Genomic DNA, 19,214 nt, shown 5'->3' with positions numbered 1-19,214 from the left:
GGGGTCACCAATACTAGTGCAGTCGATATACCATCCGGCATGTCCAGTCTGGACAAAGCATGGCCCGATGAACTTGAAGCCGACCACAACACCACTCAGACAAAGTCCCACTGCGGCCCCGGCTCCCGCTCCCGCTCCAGACCAGGCTCAGACATGGACACAGACTCGGATTCGCAGTCCAGAGCCAGACCCCAAGACACTCTGCTGGAAGTAGTCGACACGCCCGATCGCGGCATGGCCGTCTTCGCCCGCCGCAAAATCAAAGCCGGCACCACCGTCATGGCCGAACACCCCTTAATCCTCCTGCACAAGGACGAAGAGACCGACCCAGCCGCGATCGAGCGTGAGTTCGCGGGCCTTTCGCGCTCTGACCAGAAATCCTATCTTCGTCTCTGGGACGCCCAGAAGTCGCGCATGTCGCGCGTCGTCTCGATCTACTATAGCAACTGCCATAATTGTGACGCATTCATCAAACCGAAGTCAGAGACGACCGATGCCGCGAACCACGAACCAGAATCCGAACCCGAACTTCAACCCGGGACTAACCCCAGAGCAGACTCAGACTCCAAGGTCAAGACCAAAGCCACGCACGGAGACGGAGGGGGTGGTTCAGCAATAGGCGCCTTCTCCAGCCGCTTCAACCACAGCTGTGTCCCGAACGTGCAGTTCTCGTACGACGAGACCACGAACGAAATGCGGTTCCGCGCGATCCGCGACATCCCCAGAGGCAAAGAGGTCTGCACCAACTACGACAAGACGGTGTTTGAAGGCGCGGCCAAACGGCGGCGCAAACAGCAGATCTACTATGGCTTCGTGTGTGCTTGTGAGGCGTGCGAGCCGCGGACCGAGTTCTGGGCCAGGAGCGACGAGCGGAGACGGGGGATGTATGATGCTTTTCGGACCGTGCTGGGGTGTGAGAAGCGATATACTAGTACTATTACTATTACTAGTACTCACCAACAGCATGTGCGAGGGGTTAGGACTGCGACTGAGACTGCCATGCATGGCCAGCATCACTCCTTGCCGAAGAAATATGAGGCCAAAGATAAGTCCAATGGACAAGACTTCGAATCCGAATCAGAGTGCTTCTCAATTGTGGACGAGGCATTCGCCGCCCTGGCCAAATTGGAAGCATTGCTGCTCAAGGAAGGTCTCGTGGGCGGTCCCCTGGCGAACACGTACCGGAGTATGGCGAAATGGGCGGAGCGAAGAGGAGACATGACACAAGCAGCGCGGTGGAAGGGAAAGGAGCGGGATGTCTGTCTTGTCATCTTTGGCGAAAGTGCTACGAGTATCAGGACGAAGGAGATTGAGGAGAAGTTGAGGAAATTCGATAACACGAGCGACAAGGGAACAATGTCAAGAGACTCCCGGGTCTTGACAACTTTGAGATAGGTTGTCATCTGTCATTGAAAGCACGATTGCTTAACAAATCAATCACATCCCCGGTGATATAAGCCGCGCAAACAGACGGATCAGGGCTGTGTGGTTGTGTGTGAACAATAAGCAGTAGCAGCAAGCAATACCACAAGGCTGAGACAGCATCTTGAAGTGGCCCTGCTACTGCTACATGATCCCCGGTGTCGCACTGATCTCGCAATGCCATGCCATGCAATCCTCAAGCCCAACTATTCTGCCCAAACAGACCTCCCAGAAACCCGCCCTTTGCCTTCTTGTTCTTGGCTGCATTCTTCTTCGCAATGCCGGCGCGTTGACTCATCTTCTCCTCTCTGATCGTGGGTCGATAGTTGACTGCATTCCTTCGACCGCCGTTGCCTTTCCTGATAAACTCCTTTTCGTCGTTGCCTTTGCCCCGTTCCGTGCGGTTGGTCACTACCCCCGTCGCAGACACATTCTCGTCCCGGCCCGCCATACTGCCCAAGCTGGAATTCGTGGTGGCCCGACGGAGAAGAGTGGGAACCTTGCCGATCGACCGGTTCGCCGACGAGTTGGCGCCGTAGAAGGCCATCTTAGTGCTGGTGGATGAGCCTGACGATGACGACGATTGACGGAGCATACTCAATCGATTGACCACGTTTGGCCTCTCTTTCGTCCGTCGGTCAGAGAACGCTGCCCTAGTCTCACTATAAGGCACTGTTGGCTTCTTAAAGGCACTCTCGTCGTCAGCTCTTCCGTCGTCGTCGACGATGAAATCTCCGAGATCTTCGCCGTTGTCTGCATTCTCGTCCGCCTCGGCTGCTTGGAGATGTCGGTCCAGGTTGACGTATGCTTCTGGCTCGTCTTCTGAGTCGGACAGCCCAAGATCAATCGTGGCCGATTGGGAGTCACGTTCTTCGACAAGGAAGGACACGGATTCTCGGATCTCCGCAAGAGTTGTTGGTCTTCTATTTAGATGAGCTCTCCCGTGATCGACGGGTCGCCTGGCTTGGTTCAATCTCGATGGCGCAGTACTTGCAAAGGCACGTTTGTCGTTGTTGCTTTCCAGCGCAGAATCGTTTGTGGATAGGTCCCCAGGTCTGTCAGATTGCTCTGCTGCTTGCGCGGACGTCTGTGACTCGTCTTCGGTTTGAGTTTCGGGCAAATCAAAATCGTCTTCATCGTCGTCGCTGGCATTGAGATCTTCGATGCTTCGTAGAAAGGCTTCCTTTTTCTTGTCCTCTGCAATCTTGCCAACAGCCTCATCTTTGAGCAGTTCGTTGCGCATCCTCAGGAACTCTCGTCTCTTGGCCGCTCTCCTTCTCATAATCGCATCTTCCTCATCTGAAAGATCCAGATCATCGTTTCCTCGTTTGCGTCGCAGCGCACCTGTGGTAATGTCTTTGAGCAACTTGGAAACGGCCGCTTCATCCTGTTGCCGCTCGCGATCGGCAAACAACTTTGCCAGTTTGGCCTCATCCCCCGCTCCAACCTGGGTGTCTTCGTCGATCATGTTACGATCGTCTTCATTTTCTTCGTCATTGGCATCTTCGTCACTTGCGCCTCCAAGACCAGCATACTCATCCTCGGATTCTTCTGCAGCCTCGTCCACAATCTCTCGAGCGTTTGATTTTGACTTGTCAAACATTTCTCGCTTTTTCTGCTTTGCTGCCAGACGCATTGCATCGAACGCAGAGAAGGCTTCTGCAGTCTCTGATTTCTCGTCATCGCTTCCTGCAGGTTCAGGACGTCCGCGTTGAAGGCGAGATTTTCGTTGCACAATTGGGCTCTCTTGGGTGTCTGGTGGAAGCAAGACCGTATCCATGGTAGAATGTGGCGCTGGCTGTTGCGGAGTGTCTGTTGAGAATCGATTGCCACCGAACGGGGTCAGGACATACCCGGCGTCTTGAGTCGGTTCGAATTGCGCTTGCGAAGGAGTGTACTGCGGTCCATCAGTCGCTGATGCATTTGCGGGAGACTGAGGAATCCTCTGTGATTGCGAGAATGACAGATTGATGTTCAACGGTTGTGTTTGTGAGTCAGGCTGACTGTCGGAAATCATGTCGACAGAGTCAAGACGGTTCAATCTCGGGACCATGGCGATGTTGGGCGAAGGGAGGTCCACTGTCATGGTCAGACTATCTTGTTCCTGAGTAGGTTGACTCTGAGAATCGGCCATAGTGGCAGCAAATGCTTGCGTCAATCCCATGGGAAGGTCATCAGACATCTGGAGACCTGGGATCTGCTTTCTGGCAGAGCGAGAAAGAGATTGAGGTGTTTTGGCCAGCGATGGCAGTCGGGGTGATTCGTGTGCTTCCGGGACGACTTCTTCTGCTTCTTCATCGTCATCGCTGAGCACCCGAGTAGTCCGGCTTCTCCTCGACGAAGCTTTTCGGTCTTGCTTGTCATCGAGGTCATCTCCCGGCCCACTGGCTGTCTCTAATTCATCCTCCGAGACGGCTTCGACCGGATCCTCTTCAGCAGCTTCATGTTCGACCAGATTCTCGTCTTCGGTGCCTTGGGCTTCATCCATCTCGTCATCGTCATCATCTCCTTCTCCTTCACCGTCTTCTTCATCTTCATCCGAGAGTGCTATTTCGTCTTCGTCATCTCCTTCAAAATCCCCGTCGCTGCCGTCGTCGTCGTCGTCGTCGTCTAGATCGTCTTTGGAAAGAGTTCCCTCCTTCTTCGCCATAGCCTTTTCGCGTTTCTGGATCTCTACAGCTTCCTGTCTTGCTCGTTCCAGGAGATCTTCTACTTCCTGCTGTTCACGTTCTCGCTCTTCAGCTGTTTGGATCATGACCCCTTTGGCTTTCAGTTCTTGTATCTTTTCTTGTCTCTCCCGCTGTGCCTGCATACGAGCTGCTCTTCTCAAAGATATCTCCAATTGCGCGGCATTCAGTGAGTTCTTTCGTTCTTCACTACCAATGAGGTTCGCCAACGATCTCAATGCAAGATGAGACGATGACTCTGTGGCCTTTCGTTTCGGTAGATGCTCGAATACTGCGTATTTTCGAACATCTCCTCGAGTGGTGATAACTTCAAGCTCCGAGTCGGAGTCATCATCATCTCCTGACTTCAGAGCGGCAAGAGACCATTTGGGTCGAAATGGTTTGACGGTTGGCTTCAGTGGAGGTTCTGATGAAGCCTCCAGTAGTGAGTTAGATGTTTGCTGGTTAACCTGGTGGACCGCGCCGAAACGCTTGCGATGTTCGATGGGTTCCTCTGAAAGCGCTCTACCCTTACCCTTGTCGAGTTTTGGAAGGGGTGCGACAGAGTCCTCTTCAGTGTTGCCAGATTCACGGAGCAAGCCATCAACATTGCTCCGCGGGTTCTTGAAACTGTCGAGGGTTGTCGTTTCCCCCGCCACAGGACTTGTTGGCGGCGTATCGTGCTCCCTGACCGCGTCGGTGTCTGATCCAGCTCGAGAACTGGCTGTGACCGGAGTCTCATTGTCTGGTTCAGGTGTAGTTTTAATCTGCATAGAGCCAGGCTTGGGGAAATTGAACCTAGCCAAGAGACTGTCCTTGGTGATTTTCTTTTTCGTTCTGGCCTGATGCGCAAGCTGCATGTTCCGGGTGAGTCGCTGGGTCTCCCGGTTCATTTCCTCTATAGCCTTTTTACTGGCCTTGCGCGTAGGGCGAGCTTGTTTGGCCAATTTTTTGGCTGCGTCATCACCAGAAATGTCGCTGTCTTCATCAGAATCATCTGCGGGACTTGAACCCCTAGGAATACGAGCTTCCGCTTCCTGAGACTTGAGAGCTTCCACTCGGGCAGCCTTCTTTGCTGCTTCTTCGGCCTCTTTCTCAAGACGCTGTTTCCTATGCTTTTCCACCAGGGCCAGAAATTTGGACTTCCCGGTATTTGAAGGTTTGTCTTCATCCTCAGACTCTGACCCTCCGGAAGCATGCCCTGCACCAGCCGCGGGACTTATGGCCCCCAGCGAAGGCAACGTGGACTGAGAAGGCGATGGTGAAGCAAGCGATTGTGCTGCCTGTCGAATGGGACTGCTCTTCCGTTTGGTGAGCAATCTCCGCCTCATCGGTGGCCTCGCTCCTTTACCCTCGTCAGAAGCGTTCGATGTGTCTTCTTGATGTGGGTTGGAGCTGGACTGTTTCTCGATACCGTTCGAGACCGTGGAGATATTGATGGAGCCCTGCAGCCGAGCAGCGATTCTGGACCGCGGGGCTGCATGTAGGATATCCTCCTCTTCTGATTCATCCTCCATTGGTGAAACGCTATCTTGACCAGCAGGACCTCGGCCATTCTCGCGTTGATCTGACTTCTCAAGAACCGGCGGCCTTGAGCCCTGGATAGGATCGTCCGAGTCGGACTCGTCAAATTGGGCTAACAAGGCGCGTACTTTTCGACTGGGAGTGAGGACGTCCGACAGTGCACTTTGCAGTGAACCCGCTGGCGACGGCGATCTAAGTGGTGAGGACATATCGGGTGGTTGTTGTGGAATCAACAGAACGAAGGGAGATAGTTCGCAATCATATCACCTATGGTAAGAATGTGTATGTGAAAATGAACAGTCATGGATGAGCCGCAGAAAAGATCTGGTGCTGATGTCCAAGCACTTTACATCGAGTCCTGGTTGTCCATCAATACCTAAGGTATCAGGTAAGTCGCGGCAGGAAACACGCGTATCCATCGCGTATCGCATCTCGGAGAACGCGTTGTGACGCCTGTGCGGGGAATTGGTCTTGCATGTCACGTGCATGCGCGCTGTACTAGTACATCAGTCGCCGCTTTTACGACGCGCTCGCCGGCACCTCTATGACACTTCCAATTGCCACCTCAACTTACAATCGGACCTACGAGGCTTCACAGAGAGACAATATCGATTGTCAGTATGTTTCAGCAGACCATTCGTCGGTTTTCCGCCGACAATATCCTTCGAAGGCGTTACAGTCATGTCTGATCTCGAAAGCCTGCGCAAGCGGTGGACTATCCTATACTCCCAGACTCTTCCGCAGCTGGCGAAGAGTCGCAGTCCCGTACAAGCAAAATGGCCCGTATGTCTTGATCATTGCTTTGCCCGCATCATCCTAGATTACGTGGTAGGGCTCGGCGAAAGACAGTGGGATCAGGTCATAGGCAAACCCGCCATAAGGAATATGAGCCAACAGCAACTGCATGATGCGATTACCTTGGGCAACCAAATCACATCAGGCGAAGCTGACCTCTGTTATCTTGATGAGATAAGTTTGCAGTGTAGGGGGAAGCACAAGGACAAACATAACGGTACTGTGAAGAGCAACTCTCATGTTCAAGTGGCACAAGCACCTGCCGGGGAAGGAAGTAAGAAGAGAACGATAACAGATGCGACCGAAGGCACTGAAAGTGTTTCCGACAAAAGAGCGAGGCTTGAGAAAGGGCAATCCACATTGCACTTTGTCGCAAATGCACGGCCAGCAGTGGCGACAAGCCAACCATCCTCTGTCAGCCATGAGCTGAAGCAGATGGTCCACAGCATTCGTTCGCATCCTTCACTCACTCCGTATCGAAAGAAGCTGTACCTTACGCTGTTATCGGTGCCTGAAGGTCGATACACAACTTATGCAGCCATGTCAGACTACCTCAACTCCTCTGCCCGGGCTGTGGGCAGTGGAATGCGCAACAATCCCTTCGCTCCCGAGGTGCCCTGCCATCGGGTTCTCGCAGCCAATGGTACGATAGGCGGCTTCCACGGTGACTGGGGGAAGGATGGAAAGTTTGCTGATAGGAAGGTTGAACTCCTTCGAAGTGAAGGCGTCAGGTTTGACGGGCATGGAAAGGTCGTTGGCGAACCATTTCGACTTTTCCATTCCTTCGGACAAATCGAATGAACCACTTTCACCCGTAATCATCCTTGTCGCAACCTTGACACTTTCAATCAATCTTATGCTGCTTCCGGGAATGGAGTTGGTCTACCCAAGAACAGCGGTTCAAACTAGCAGGATTGACTTTCTATGCCACTTCTCGTTTCGTGGAAAATGACTCTTTCAGGCTGTTCGATGCGTGGTTGTCAGGTCCGACGTGGCGCCGTTCCAAGCATCGCCAAACCTACGCGAGGACGTTCTGGATGCGGTGGCAACCGTTCTCAACACTCATATATACTGACTCTTCTTCGCATTATGTTGCTGTTATGAGTCGCACCTACAGTCAGCGATGGGTGCAGTCGCGACCGCTTAGTCCATCCCGGCGGCCTACCATTTCAAACTAATCGTCTTTGCAACCTGCCTAGCAGCAAGCTTAAACAAAACGACCATACAGCCACAACCACCTCGACGGATGTCAACTCCCATTGTCGACTCTATGCGGAAGCAGGCGGGCTCCTCGAGACTACCATGGCTTCCCGACGAGATCCTAATTATGATCGTGTCGAACCTTCTCGCACCAGAGGTCGTTCTCTCCAACAGTTCCAAACGGCTCGGATTCCTACGTCAGCAGTGCTCTGTCTTCCAACTGAGACTCGTGTCCCATCGATTTCAAGCCTTGGTTGATGGTCTCCTGGAGAAGAACTTCCCGGAAGCCATTTGGTTGGTGGGAGCATACCAGTCACAAACCGCGAGAGGCTGGAGGGAGGATGCTCAGAACACATTGTACAGCCTACGCATGATACTGTCTCCGCTTCTCCGAAGCCGAAAACCATTCAGCATGAAAGTCCACCTTCTCCCAGAGCTGACGAGCATGCGAGCTGAGGTTAACTGGGACGTCTCCTACCAACCACCAAACCCTGAAAATGTGACGCAGCGGCCGATGAAAGACGATTACACTGCCGCAATGGCCATGGCTGCACATCAGGCATCAGCAATTGTACTTTCACAAATGTTGAGGAAGGTGTTCGATGAGTATGATGACGCTACTCAAAGATGCGATGTTCATGTGATATTCTATGAAATCGACGGAAGCTCGTTGGATGCGTCGGCTTTTATGGCGGGACGTGCTCAACCCCAACCTGCCGTCTTGCCTTTCTGGGAGCTTGATTCTGTGGAAACCATTCTTCGCCATTGGCGATGGATCGGCCAACATCATCCGTTCCGCAGCTTCGGCCACTATGTTACTCTTCCGGTAATCGCAATGACGACGGAAACTGCCATGTCTGCAGAGTATGCATCCGAACTCTGCTCCAGGAGACTGAGCGGTGTATGGGGGTCTGGCTACCCTTGGATCCAAGAGTATAGTCCCACCATCACCAGGCGCTGGGTTCCGAGGATGATCTCTGGTCCCAGCATGCATATGTTTTCGTTGTGGCTTACTACACTTTGCCCGAGGTGGATAAGCGTTCGGTGCTTCGCCGTTCGAGCCGCGAGCATGAATGGAGTTCGTCAGTCTCGTGCGCTTCTACTCGAACGACCGAGTTCACTTGTCAATGTTGCCTGATTATTTATTGGTCCTCACGGTTCTCAGCACTGTATATGAGGCATCGTTGGTGCTCCGAAGAGCACCTTAGGGTTATTGGGAGTCTCTTTATGTGCCGTAGCCTGGTACCATTTGAGGACTGTCTCAAAGTAACGAAGACGACGACCTGGGACTTTCAATAACGGGCGTCGCATGGCGTGAACCGGTATTGAGGTGCCGCGTTGGGGTATCAGTACTTGACACTGGTTAAAAGGAGAAAAGGGACCTTGGACCACCATGGATACTCGTTGAAATCATATCTTTGTCTTCATGCTGCATATAATGCTGGCCTCTCTGGCCTAGAGGTCGTACAAGAACCTTCCCTGATCATGACTTCTCCACTGCCATTTCACTTCCCTTCTCTGGGGCCGCTTATGGACCGCGGCCGTGTTGTGGCCACACTGACCAATCCCGTGATTCCTGCTCTCTGGAGGAGCAGTGACCTTGGCATATGGTCATCGTAGTCATTGTGTAACACCCTCCTCCGGGGCTGCTGAATTCATGGGCTGCCATAGCGTATTTTGAGGCCGTTAAATAGCTGGCGTTCTCAAACTCGGGAACGAAGCGTGGCAGGAAATCCCAGAGTTCGCCCGATTCCCTTGCCCGTCACTCGAGTGAACCTTGACTCTTGTACCGCTCATAAAGAAGCGGCCGCTGCGATTGCGCCGGCTCCTCTGAAAGCGGCCTTGTTCGTCACCACAACTTCGACAGGATATTTCCATTCCATCAGATTCTTCCATCCTGTGCACGGTTAGCCTCTTCAATATGCAGCCCTTTCTCCGACACATACCCCAGTATGCAAACTTCCTGCCAAAATATTTGCCCATGTAGGGCACGATCACCATTGTAAGCAACAGCTCCAGTTGCTGCAGACTCTCTTTCCACTCTCTTTCTGCGTCGGTCTCAGAAAAGTCCTCGCTCTCGTCGTCGGAGTCGGATTCGGACGGCAACGAATCGATCTCGTCGTCCTCATCGCCATTGGAAGGATGGTCGAGAAAGGAGGCTGCGGCGTCTGTGTCGGACATTTTGTGCTGGTGAACTCCTGCCCCGGCTAGCGACCTGCCATGGGATCAAGAGGGGCTATAACCCTGGGATCGAAGGTTTGTCAACACCAGCCTGGACGTCGTGGAAGTGTGGAAGTGTGGAAGTGTGGATTGCAGTCGGTCATCGATGATGCGAACAACGAACGAATCAAAGACGATTGTAGAGCCTTCCGTATAAATGCACAGAATGTCACAGTCTGACTCAAAATAAAGCTGTCGCGGAGTGGATTTGCAGGCAGAGAATGCTTAAAAATGTTTTGTCAGACTGACTTCACTTTGATGCTGAAGACTGTACACGTGACCTGCGTCACTGGGTTGACTCACAACTTGGCCTTCGATTTGACAAAATGTAATCCGGCTGCACCATCTCCTTAACATCTACCTCTTCATCAACACTCCGCACATCGAAAGCCAACTTACAATTACGAGTCTTCTGTTCCGAGATCTGCCTGACACCCGCACAGCACTGAAAAAGAACGCAAATATGGCAGAAGTTGTAAGTAACGTCAGAGACTCCCCACACGCACACGCCGCAATGGAGGATTTGCATCTGAGACCTGATGCACCTCGCCCCACTGCAGTGAAAACAACTTCCCTTCCCGTCTCACATCCTCTTCAGGAGAGCAGCGACACTGACGCTTCATTCACCGATCAGCAGGAACAACCTCTTCACGAACGAAAGCCTCGCAAGTCCGTCGCCTTCAGCACGGAAGACACCATCATGGACGAGAACGGCGAGATCTCCGAGGCGCCTCGAAGCGACTCAGAAGAGAAGGTGACGGCGCAAAAACACACATCGCGTAAGGCGCCCTCCACGAAACCAAGCTCAAGGGCATCAGCACTGGCCATTACAGAGACAAGACTAACAAGTTCTGCAGCGCCCGATGACGCAGCCGTCGAGGAAGTGACCGACATGTTCGCCGGGCTGAACAAGAAGAAAAAGAAGTCGTCCAAACCCAAGGCCGAGGACGGCGCCGCAGATGGCGAAGGAGCACCTGCCGCGACCGGCGACAGCGAGTTCGACCCGACGGCGCTGAAAAAGAAGAAGAAGAAGTCCAGCAAGCCCAAGACCGAAGGGGGCGACTTTGCCGCGAAACTCGCCAGCGCCGGTCTCGAGGGCCCTGGAGGAGAAGGCGAGCAGAACGCCGACGCCGTGCCGCAGGAACAGACCGGCGACATGACCGCAGGCACGGGCATCTGGGCTCACGACTGCCCCACCCCCATCTCATACGAGCTCCTGCTCAAACGCTTCTTCCAACTCGTCAACGAGCACAATCCCGACATCCTGGCGTCGGGCAGCAAATCGTACAAGATTCCGCCACCGCAGTGCCTGCGTGAAGGCAACAAGAAGACCATCTTCGCCAACATCGCCGAGATCTGCAAGCGCATGAACCGAAACGACGAGCACGTCACCCAGTTCCTGTTCGCCGAATTGGGTACCTCTGGTTCCGTCGACGGGAGCAAGCGGCTGGTCATCAAAGGTCGCTTCCAGCAAAAACAGATCGAGAACGTCCTGCGTCGGTACATCGTCGAGTACGTGACATGCAAGACGTGTCGCTCGCCCAACACCGAGCTGTCCAAAGGCGAGAACAGATTGTACTTCGTGACGTGCAACTCCTGCGGGTCCAGGAGATCAGTCACGGCCATCAAATCTGGGTTCACGGCCCAGGTCGGCAAACGTAAGAGGATGAACGTCTAAATCACGAGACGAACGCATTAGGGGCAAGGGATGAAACCGAACCAAACCTAACAGCTATGATATGAGGGCTTGCCTGCTTAGAGACCTTGAGTCTTGCGGGGCGGTTGAGATGAGTCAAGGCGAGACGCCGAGTATTGTACCTTAGAATTGGTATTGAATGGAACGGGAGAAGCAGAAAAGCCCGGCTTTTTCACAATAGACTCATATGTCATTCTCACAACGCTGCAATGCACATTATCAAGTATATGAAGGTCAGTCGAAGTAGCCCAGCTCCTGGCTTTGGCGACTGCGAATGCCAAATTCCGGTAAGCAAAGGTTGGTCTCAAACCGCCTGAGCAGCCTGTCCACTCATAAAGGCAGAAAAGGCGCTGGCATTCCTCGTTTGCAGGTAAACCGTGCCGGGCCCAGTGAACTTGCACACCAGGCCTTCCCCACTGGCCATGCCGGAGATGATGCCACCGCTAGCCACGCGTTCGAGGATGTATTTGCAGTTCCAGGCCACCAGATGTCCATTGTCGACAATGTATTTCTCACCGTCCACAAGCTAGATTGCACGTCGAGTCAGTAGGGATGCTATGGCCTTCAGAGGCTTGCTGTAGCACGTGGCTTCACTCACGTCTTTCTTGAGGATCGCCCCGAACGTAGATATCCACAGAAGGCCTCTTCCCGACATCTTGTACACGAACAGGCCCTCGCCGGAAAACATGGCCTTGCCGATCCCTTGACTTTTGTATTCCTTGATGACGCCCTGCGTGCAAGCTAGAAAAGCGTCTCTCCCCACACTCCAAGTGTCACTTCCGCCCAGATGAAGGATTGAGATATCGCCCAGGCTGCTGGGGGCCAGCAACAGCTCGCCAGGACCGGTGAATGTAGAATGGGTCATCTCGCCTCCAATCAGCAACTTCTTCATACTGAACTTGACGGCTCCTTTCAGGGTGATCGAGGGGGACATGGCAATCATGGCCCCCGGTTTGGCCGTCAAAGGACACCCCATCGCCAGTTGAACGGTCAGAATGGAGTTGGAGTCACGGTGCGAGATGCGGTACGAGCCTCCATTGAACGTCCCTATGTCGTCTGCCGCTGTGGCTTGGGCGCCCACGAACTGACTCCCCTCAGGGACGCCCGGCAGTTTCGGCCCGCTTGGGGCTCTCATCATATTGCCAAACTCTTGGGTAAGCTTCTGAAGCCTCGGAGAAGCCAGTGGTTGTTCTGGCGTCGGCGGAGCAGCAAATTGGGACGGGGGAGGACCGCTGTACGAAGGCTGTCGGTCATGGAGGCTGGCATGGTCAAAGGTTGTCCGGTGGGCTGGTGCAGATGCCGGCACAGCGCCGCCATAGTTGTACGGTCTTTGCGCCGTCGGTTGCTGAAGCGGAGGAGGGGACGGGGTGTGGGCAACATTCGACAAGAAGGGAGGAGGGGGAGGGTAGTCGGTATGAGGGCCTGGTGAGGGACCAGATGGAGGAGGCGGAGGGAAGTAGTTGTTGGCTGGTTGTGAAGGCGGAGGCGGAAACGCTAGATCGGGCGTATCAGCTGATACTGAGGATCAGGTCTTCAGATGAAATCATACAGTGACCATTCTCAGGAGGAGCTGACGCGATGGTTAGCCACGCACGGCTAGAACTCCTAGATTGTGTGGAAGAGAAGGCATACGAGGATAATATCCTCCTTGTGGTTGTCCCGACCCTGGTGGAGGATAAGACATGGCTCGAAAAGATTGGGGTTCCAGACGGGAGGGGCACTCTCAAAGGGAGCAGGACAGCGCAGCAGAATAGTCCAAAGCAGTTAACAGGCGTGCAGGAATTCAGGAGATTCAATCAAGTCATGGGTGAGGTGTTGAGGCACACGGCGGAAGCAAGCAGTGGTTGTCAGACCGTCCAGTATAGCATCAGAAGCTGACTTGACCGAGGCCAGCGACGGCCATGTGGAGGAACGGAGGTAGATGTAGCATCTATCCATCTCACGCCGCGGGCTGAGACGAGTGAGCGTTAGCCGCCGATTGAAGATGCAGGGCCTACTAGTAAGGCTCCCAAGGCCTCATCTCACCTGCTGAGATGCTTTGGTTCGTCGTTGGCATTCACTGCAAGTTGTATGGCAGAAAGCGAGGGAGCTGGAGATGGTTGGTGGGACGGCGGTTAGGATGGGCGCCTATTATTTATTGTACAACCTATAGTACGAGGTGGACTATAGGCACCTGGACCTAGGATGCCTTCCATCGGAATGCCTATCATACCAGCAGTTGCAGGTGGAGATGACATTGTTGGGCTTCCTCCAAATTCCCTTCTTAGGGGCCAGGGAAGCCAACCCCAGCTATATGTTTGGCCACTAGTAGGTACCTTATCTACAGTCAAGGACAGCTACTACTGTCCATAAGCGGACCCTCACTGTTGGTCTGCACAAAGATCAACACTCAGCCTGATGGGCCTCACCAGCCTGGGATCTGCGCCATGCAGTGCCGTCTCCATGCCAGCCTTGTCTACTCCTACGTAGTAGTGATACTGGTGTAGACTCCGAGTCTGATATATTCTCAGTCGCGATAGGAATGGCGTACCAGGTCTGAGACTCCCATCATTTCTGGAGGCTACTAGGTATATACTTCCCTAGGTACATACTGCAGCCACTCGTCTCGGTGGACTTCCCCCGCAGCAAGACGCCAGAAGCTCTAGGGCGGCGGCGACCCCGATATCCAACGTTTATTCCCTTAGGCATACTGTACTATCCGATGGCACGGGTGCCACTGGCAGAACTGTCAGGAGGTAGAGGAATCTAACGAGTCTTGTCCCTGGTGGCGTCTCCGCTAATCGACAATAGGCGACGGTACTTGCCTCTACTATCGAGCCCAAAGTGCCAATCAATAATGGCCTTTTGAGGCCGGCAGACAACTTCCGTCCAAGCATGACAGATCCTCTGTCCCTAACAATGTGAGCACGGGCGAAGCGAATTCCAGACTGGGTAACCTCGGAAAAGACTTCAGTTAATAATGTTATGCTGAAGTCAGTCGTCAGTCTTTCTTCTTCCGCAGACTGCAGTGGTCGTTTTCTTCCTACTAATCGGATTCCAACCACGTCCGTAACATCAACATTCCCGCCTTTTCCGTCCTGTTAGTCTCGTCGTTATACTGCTCTCTCGGCGCTCGCGGACGCCAATTGCGCATTCGTTGCCGCCATTTGCACCCAGTTCCTGCCGCAGCCCTACGTCGACCCGTCACTTCGCTCAATGTCCACATCAAGCTGTCGGAGACGAAGGAAACCCTTGGATAGCTAGCACAAAAAGAGGAAGAGTACGGGGAAGAGGACGGGGGAGAGAACGTTGGCGGAAGGGTACAACATCATGCTAGAGTCGCGGAGGACTCTGATCGATTCGACTCAAAAACAAGAACCTTGACGGGAAAGCCAGCCCGGCATGGCTTCAGAAACAACAATGGAACACGTTCCGCTCGAAGCAGCATTACGGCGCCTCGAGCCTCGGTGGAACTATACTCTGATCGCTGCGTCCATGGCAGTGTCACTGCTCGGCGCCTTCACAGCCACTCAGATGATGTGTCAAGCACGCACCGCTCGATACTTCTCCGGCGTCTTGGTATGGACAATTCTGGGCAGTCTGACTTTCGGCTTCTGCTCCATCTGGAGCTTGCACTTCATAGCCACCTTGGCTTGCGAACTGGATGTCCGTGTCGGCTTGAATGTCCCGTTGACCATCTTGAGTGCCGCGCTGGCAGTGTCGTTCACTTTCGCTGCTTTAGCATCAGATCTCCTTCATGATCGATATCAGGGCTTAGTGAAGAGAAGAAAGCGCAGTGCCCGGTCAGACAGGAGAAGGGATAGAGCAGGAGATCTTGACTTGCCGTTTCATGACACAAATATAAGTACAGATGCTCTGTTGGGGCCTCGCGCCTCAGACCTTACAGAAGACGACGATGAATTAGAGGACACCACCGCGCTGGAACGCGATCGCGCAAACGGACACCTGGCTCGACCTCGACGCGGACGCGGAATGAGTCTGGGCCCTCTGGAAGAGCATTTCACTGGGTTGAACGGTTCTATTGTCAGACTTGAGACTGGCACCCCTCCATCCGTCTCGCTGAGTCGCTCCCCCAACCCCGTGGGAAGAAAGCCAGTTGCTTCTCAGTCCGATCTGGCTCTTCATGAGAACTTCGTGGATGACACCGACAGTCTCCCCAGAAGTTCGGTGGAGGAAGATGCTTCGGCACGGTCTTCTGCGACCATGTACTCGGACGGCACGGGCACCTTGAGCCTCCTGGGATTCATGAACTTCAGGAGCTCAAGAAGTACCACTTCGTCTGCGACAGATGCCCTGACCGGCATTGCCGGATTGATATACAATGGCGCAACTCCGAGAACCTTTTGCAAAGGATTTGTGTGGTCTTTATCTATCACGACCATGCATTACGTGGGCATTTTCTCACTGCAGATACCCCAGGGCTATGTCACTTTCCAGCCCTTCATCGTGCTTCTGTCGGCATCGATCAGCTGGCTGGTGTGTACGCTGGGCGCCATTCTCATTCCGCAAATCGAGGTCAATCTCACCCAACAACTGGCCTTTTCCGTGGTTGCAGCCGCAGGAGTTGCAGCCAAGCATTTCACTGGCATGTTCGCAACCACATTCTGGTCCCGAGCCAGCCCGAGCGAAGATCGTGGCTATCCGCCAAACCTGGCGGTGGCCGTGAGTTGCATTGCGATTGTAACCTGCATATTTGCGAATGGCCTGCTGGCACATTCGGCCACCGTCGCGCGTAACAAGTTGGCGGAGATTGTTCATACGAAAAGGAAGCTCTGGGCGGCCCTCGCGCAGAAACAGAACGCAGAAGCCGCTGCCCATGCACGCAGCGAATTCATCGCATCGGCATCGCACGAGATTCGCACTCCCCTTCACCAACTACAAGGCTACAGCGACTTGCTATCTCGGACCGAGTTGAGTGACGAGGCGCGACTGTTACTGCTTGCCATACAACAAGCCACCCGGTCTCTGTCCATGATCACGGCCAATGTCTTGGACTGGTCACGGTTGGAGAAGGGTGAGGCGGTTTGCCGCCCGACGAGTCTCGACTTTCGAAAAGTGTGCGAGTCAATTCTTACCATTCTGCCCAACAAGGACGAGGAAGTGGGCACGGAACTGATGATTGTGGTGGCCCCCGAAGTCCCAACGTGTTTGTTTCTCGACGAGACTTACCTGCAGCGCATCCTGATGAATCTTCTAACCAATGCCCTCAAATTCACCCAGTCAGGATATGTGCTCCTGTTGGTGGAAATGAAAGATGAAGCTCTAAAAGTTACTGTCAAGGACTCCGGCTTCGGAATCCCCGAATCGTTCCAACCGCATCTCTTCGAGCCGTTCAAGCAGGCTCAGACCAGAGGTGCCGAGCGAGGCACAGGGCTTGGACTGGCCATCATCAAGCAATTGCTCGAAAAAATGCAAGGCACCATCGACGTCGACAGCAAATGCCGGCAAATGAACAACGTGGGAGAGGAACGGTGTGGGAGTACGTTCATCGTCAACATCCCTGTTTCTGAGCCTGCAGCCACGCCCCGGTTCTTGGACGCACTTGGATCGAAGCGGCGGATCGCATTTTATGGTACCTCGGACGCGCGGTTTTTCGAGGGCCTTCAGATGGCGTGGAGAGCATTTGGATTGGATTCGGTACGCGCCGACCCTGACGACGACATGTCTGGCTTTTCGGGGCTTTTCTGGACAGATGTCACGTTTCTGCAAGCATCCCCGACGCTTCTTCACCGCTTACTATATCAACAAACCCAATTGGTACTGGTATCATATGACTCTCAATCACTCCTGGATAGGACGATCGGATCCATACCTCCAGCACACGTGATCCCCATTCGGAGACCATTTGTGTGGCACCGCATGATCGAAAACATCATCTCGGTGATGCAGTCAGGGAAAGCATCGGTTGGTGACCGGACGGTCCGATTCGCCCCGGTGGTGGACGTGGTCGACAACGTAAATGGAAATCTATTGAGAGAGGACGACTCAGCCACGAAGGATCTGATCATACTTTTGGTGGAAGACAACAAGATCAACCAAAAGCTCGGAATCAAGATGTTGAAGACGCTGGGATACAATGTCATCGTGGCAAACGACGGACAGGAGGCGGTGGAGAAGCTTGTTGAGCACGATCAGGACATCGATTTGGTCTTGATGGACCAGTCCATGCCCCGCAAAGACGGCATCACGGCTACCAAGGAGATCCGAGAGATGGAGGTGCGTGGAACTTTGGCTCGAAGGCGTCCCATCATCATGGCCACTGCCGTGGTCGGGCCCGATGCACAAGCATTATGTATGTCCGCGGGTGCAGACGCCTTTCTCCCGAAGCCGTTGGCCTTGTCCAAGCTGGAGCATACCTTGAAGAAGTACTTAGGGCGCGAGTGAGTCGCTTGGTCTCGGGAGTCAGAGTCAGGATGACAGCGCAGCCATTTCTCGCTGCACTATGATGCCGTTGACCATACGCCGTGCTTCACCGGCTATGACGACTTCATTCAGTCACGTCTTCCACTTGCAGAAAAGGCCTCTGAAGGCCACTGATACAGTGGCATCATCTGTGCAAGTGAGAAGCCACGCCTTGGGCCCGTAGGACCTAGCATGGGAGGTTGTATACTGAATCAACAGCAGCGCCCCAGTCACCCGGCCAGCTGAACCGCGGAGAGCCGCAGCTGAGCAGACATCGTTGTTATAGAGTGGCATTTCCGGACGGCGGCACTTTCAGTTATACACAGCTTTTGAGGTGGCAGACGTCGGGTAGCGACGGTGGAAGTCAGGATCCAGAGTTGGGATGTACTCTGCATATCAAAATCGCGCCGATTGGTATCGTAGGCGAACCAGACGCCGAATGGAAGACTTTGTCCTTACGCAACGGAGTCGAATTCCTGGGTTGGCCATGTGATGTAGTGGGATTGATTGTAGCACGACATGACACGATTTCAGACTTTTCCCCCTCTTGCCAGGCCGGATCTCACGCCCTTTGAGCAGGAATTGATTCCTGTTAGCAATCGATGAAATTGTCTCGACAACAACTGTACTTTGGGGAAGTGGAGATGATAAGAGGACGGAGTGTTGTCACTTAACGACCTAGCCTGATGGTACTGCGTCCCACCAATCCGCGTATTCCTGCGCTTAGGGGCCATGCGTCCATCCGGCTGCTGGGTCAAGGGTCAAGAGTCAGAGGGGGTGGAATGTGGCGACGACGTCTGCGGTAGAGCCGGGATTCGATCAGTGGACGCAACCCCCACAGAAACAGCGACCGGAATCGTGAAGGGATGGTGTCAGCGACGAGCTGCCCGACATCGCTGCTGATCGTATTCGTGGGCGGCGATGGTGTGAGGGAGGAATCGAGGTCTTAGTCGGAGGAGTGAACAGATGTAGCATACTAGTAATACAAAGGAGTAAGATTGGGGGTAAAGAGTCAGCGCAGGCCAGTACTAAGTGGTTGGGATGATGAAATGCATCTGTACAGGGATGCGATGATGCCCCAATAATCCTATAGAAAAAGAATGCGATTTGCCATATTTGCTTGACTTCTCACGGGCCTACAAAACGACTCGACCATCCACTCTTTTCGGTCTCTCCTACATTCATTCATTCTCTTGTTCCTGTTCCTGTACATACTAGGGGAAAAACACAAGCACGGCTATTATTTGTTCCTAGTCATCCTTACTTCACTTGACCAGCTGCGCTGACAC

At 53.6% G+C, this 19,214-nt stretch overlaps 8 protein-coding genes across 8 annotated transcripts; 5 read left to right on the top strand and 3 right to left on the bottom strand.

Moving 5' to 3' along the window:
* Positions 1-39: 39 nt before the first annotated feature.
* A1O1_00890 (uncharacterized protein) lies at positions 40-1,395 on the top strand (the record flags this gene model as incomplete). The annotated part of the gene is made up of 1 exon (XM_007721805.1): positions 40-1,395. One exon carries the CDS (start codon positions 40-42, stop codon positions 1,393-1,395), a length of 1,356 nt encoding a protein of 451 aa, XP_007719995.1.
* Positions 1,396-1,618: 223 nt separating this feature from the next.
* Positions 1,619-5,821, bottom strand: A1O1_00889 (uncharacterized protein; the record flags this gene model as incomplete). Its single annotated transcript, XM_007721804.1, has 1 exon — positions 1,619-5,821. One exon carries the CDS (start codon positions 5,819-5,821, stop codon positions 1,619-1,621), a length of 4,203 nt encoding a protein of 1,400 aa, XP_007719994.1.
* A 472-nt stretch (positions 5,822-6,293) lies between these two features.
* A1O1_00888 (uncharacterized protein) lies at positions 6,294-7,208 on the top strand (the record flags this gene model as incomplete). Its single annotated transcript, XM_007721803.1, has 1 exon — positions 6,294-7,208. One exon carries the CDS (start codon positions 6,294-6,296, stop codon positions 7,206-7,208), a length of 915 nt encoding a protein of 304 aa, XP_007719993.1.
* Positions 7,209-7,710: 502 nt separating this feature from the next.
* Positions 7,711-8,745, top strand: A1O1_00887 (uncharacterized protein; the record flags this gene model as incomplete). The annotated part of the gene is made up of 1 exon (XM_007721802.1): positions 7,711-8,745. Exon 1 carries the CDS (start codon positions 7,735-7,737, stop codon positions 8,743-8,745), a length of 1,011 nt encoding a protein of 336 aa, XP_007719992.1. The 5' UTR covers positions 7,711-7,734.
* A 655-nt stretch (positions 8,746-9,400) lies between these two features.
* Positions 9,401-9,788, bottom strand: A1O1_00886 (uncharacterized protein; the record flags this gene model as incomplete). Its single annotated transcript, XM_007721801.1, has 2 exons — positions 9,401-9,504; positions 9,554-9,788. The coding sequence occupies 2 exons, from the start codon at positions 9,786-9,788 to the stop codon at positions 9,401-9,403; spliced, it is 339 nt and encodes a 112-aa protein (XP_007719991.1).
* Positions 9,789-10,341: 553 nt separating this feature from the next.
* Positions 10,342-11,505, top strand: A1O1_00885 (translation initiation factor 2 subunit 2; the record flags this gene model as incomplete). Its single annotated transcript, XM_007721800.1, has 2 exons — positions 10,342-10,606; positions 10,685-11,505. The coding sequence occupies 2 exons, from the start codon at positions 10,342-10,344 to the stop codon at positions 11,503-11,505; spliced, it is 1,086 nt and encodes a 361-aa protein (XP_007719990.1).
* A 322-nt stretch (positions 11,506-11,827) lies between these two features.
* Positions 11,828-13,207, bottom strand: A1O1_00884 (uncharacterized protein; the record flags this gene model as incomplete). Its single annotated transcript, XM_007721799.1, has 3 exons — positions 11,828-12,049; positions 12,122-13,017; positions 13,156-13,207. The coding sequence occupies 3 exons, from the start codon at positions 13,205-13,207 to the stop codon at positions 11,828-11,830; spliced, it is 1,170 nt and encodes a 389-aa protein (XP_007719989.1).
* Positions 13,208-14,922: 1,715 nt separating this feature from the next.
* Positions 14,923-17,907, top strand: A1O1_00883 (uncharacterized protein; the record flags this gene model as incomplete). The annotated part of the gene is made up of 1 exon (XM_007721798.1): positions 14,923-17,907. One exon carries the CDS (start codon positions 14,923-14,925, stop codon positions 17,905-17,907), a length of 2,985 nt encoding a protein of 994 aa, XP_007719988.1.
* Positions 17,908-19,214: the final 1,307 nt, after the last annotated feature.

This window comes from Capronia coronata, assembly GCF_000585585.1.
Source record: "Capronia coronata CBS 617.96 chromosome Unknown acBCG-supercont1.1, whole genome shotgun sequence".
Taxonomy (NCBI): Eukaryota; Fungi; Ascomycota; class Eurotiomycetes; order Chaetothyriales; family Herpotrichiellaceae; genus Capronia; species Capronia coronata.
The sequence above is the reverse complement of the archived record's forward strand: the minus strand, read 5'-3'. Positions and strand labels throughout refer to the sequence as shown.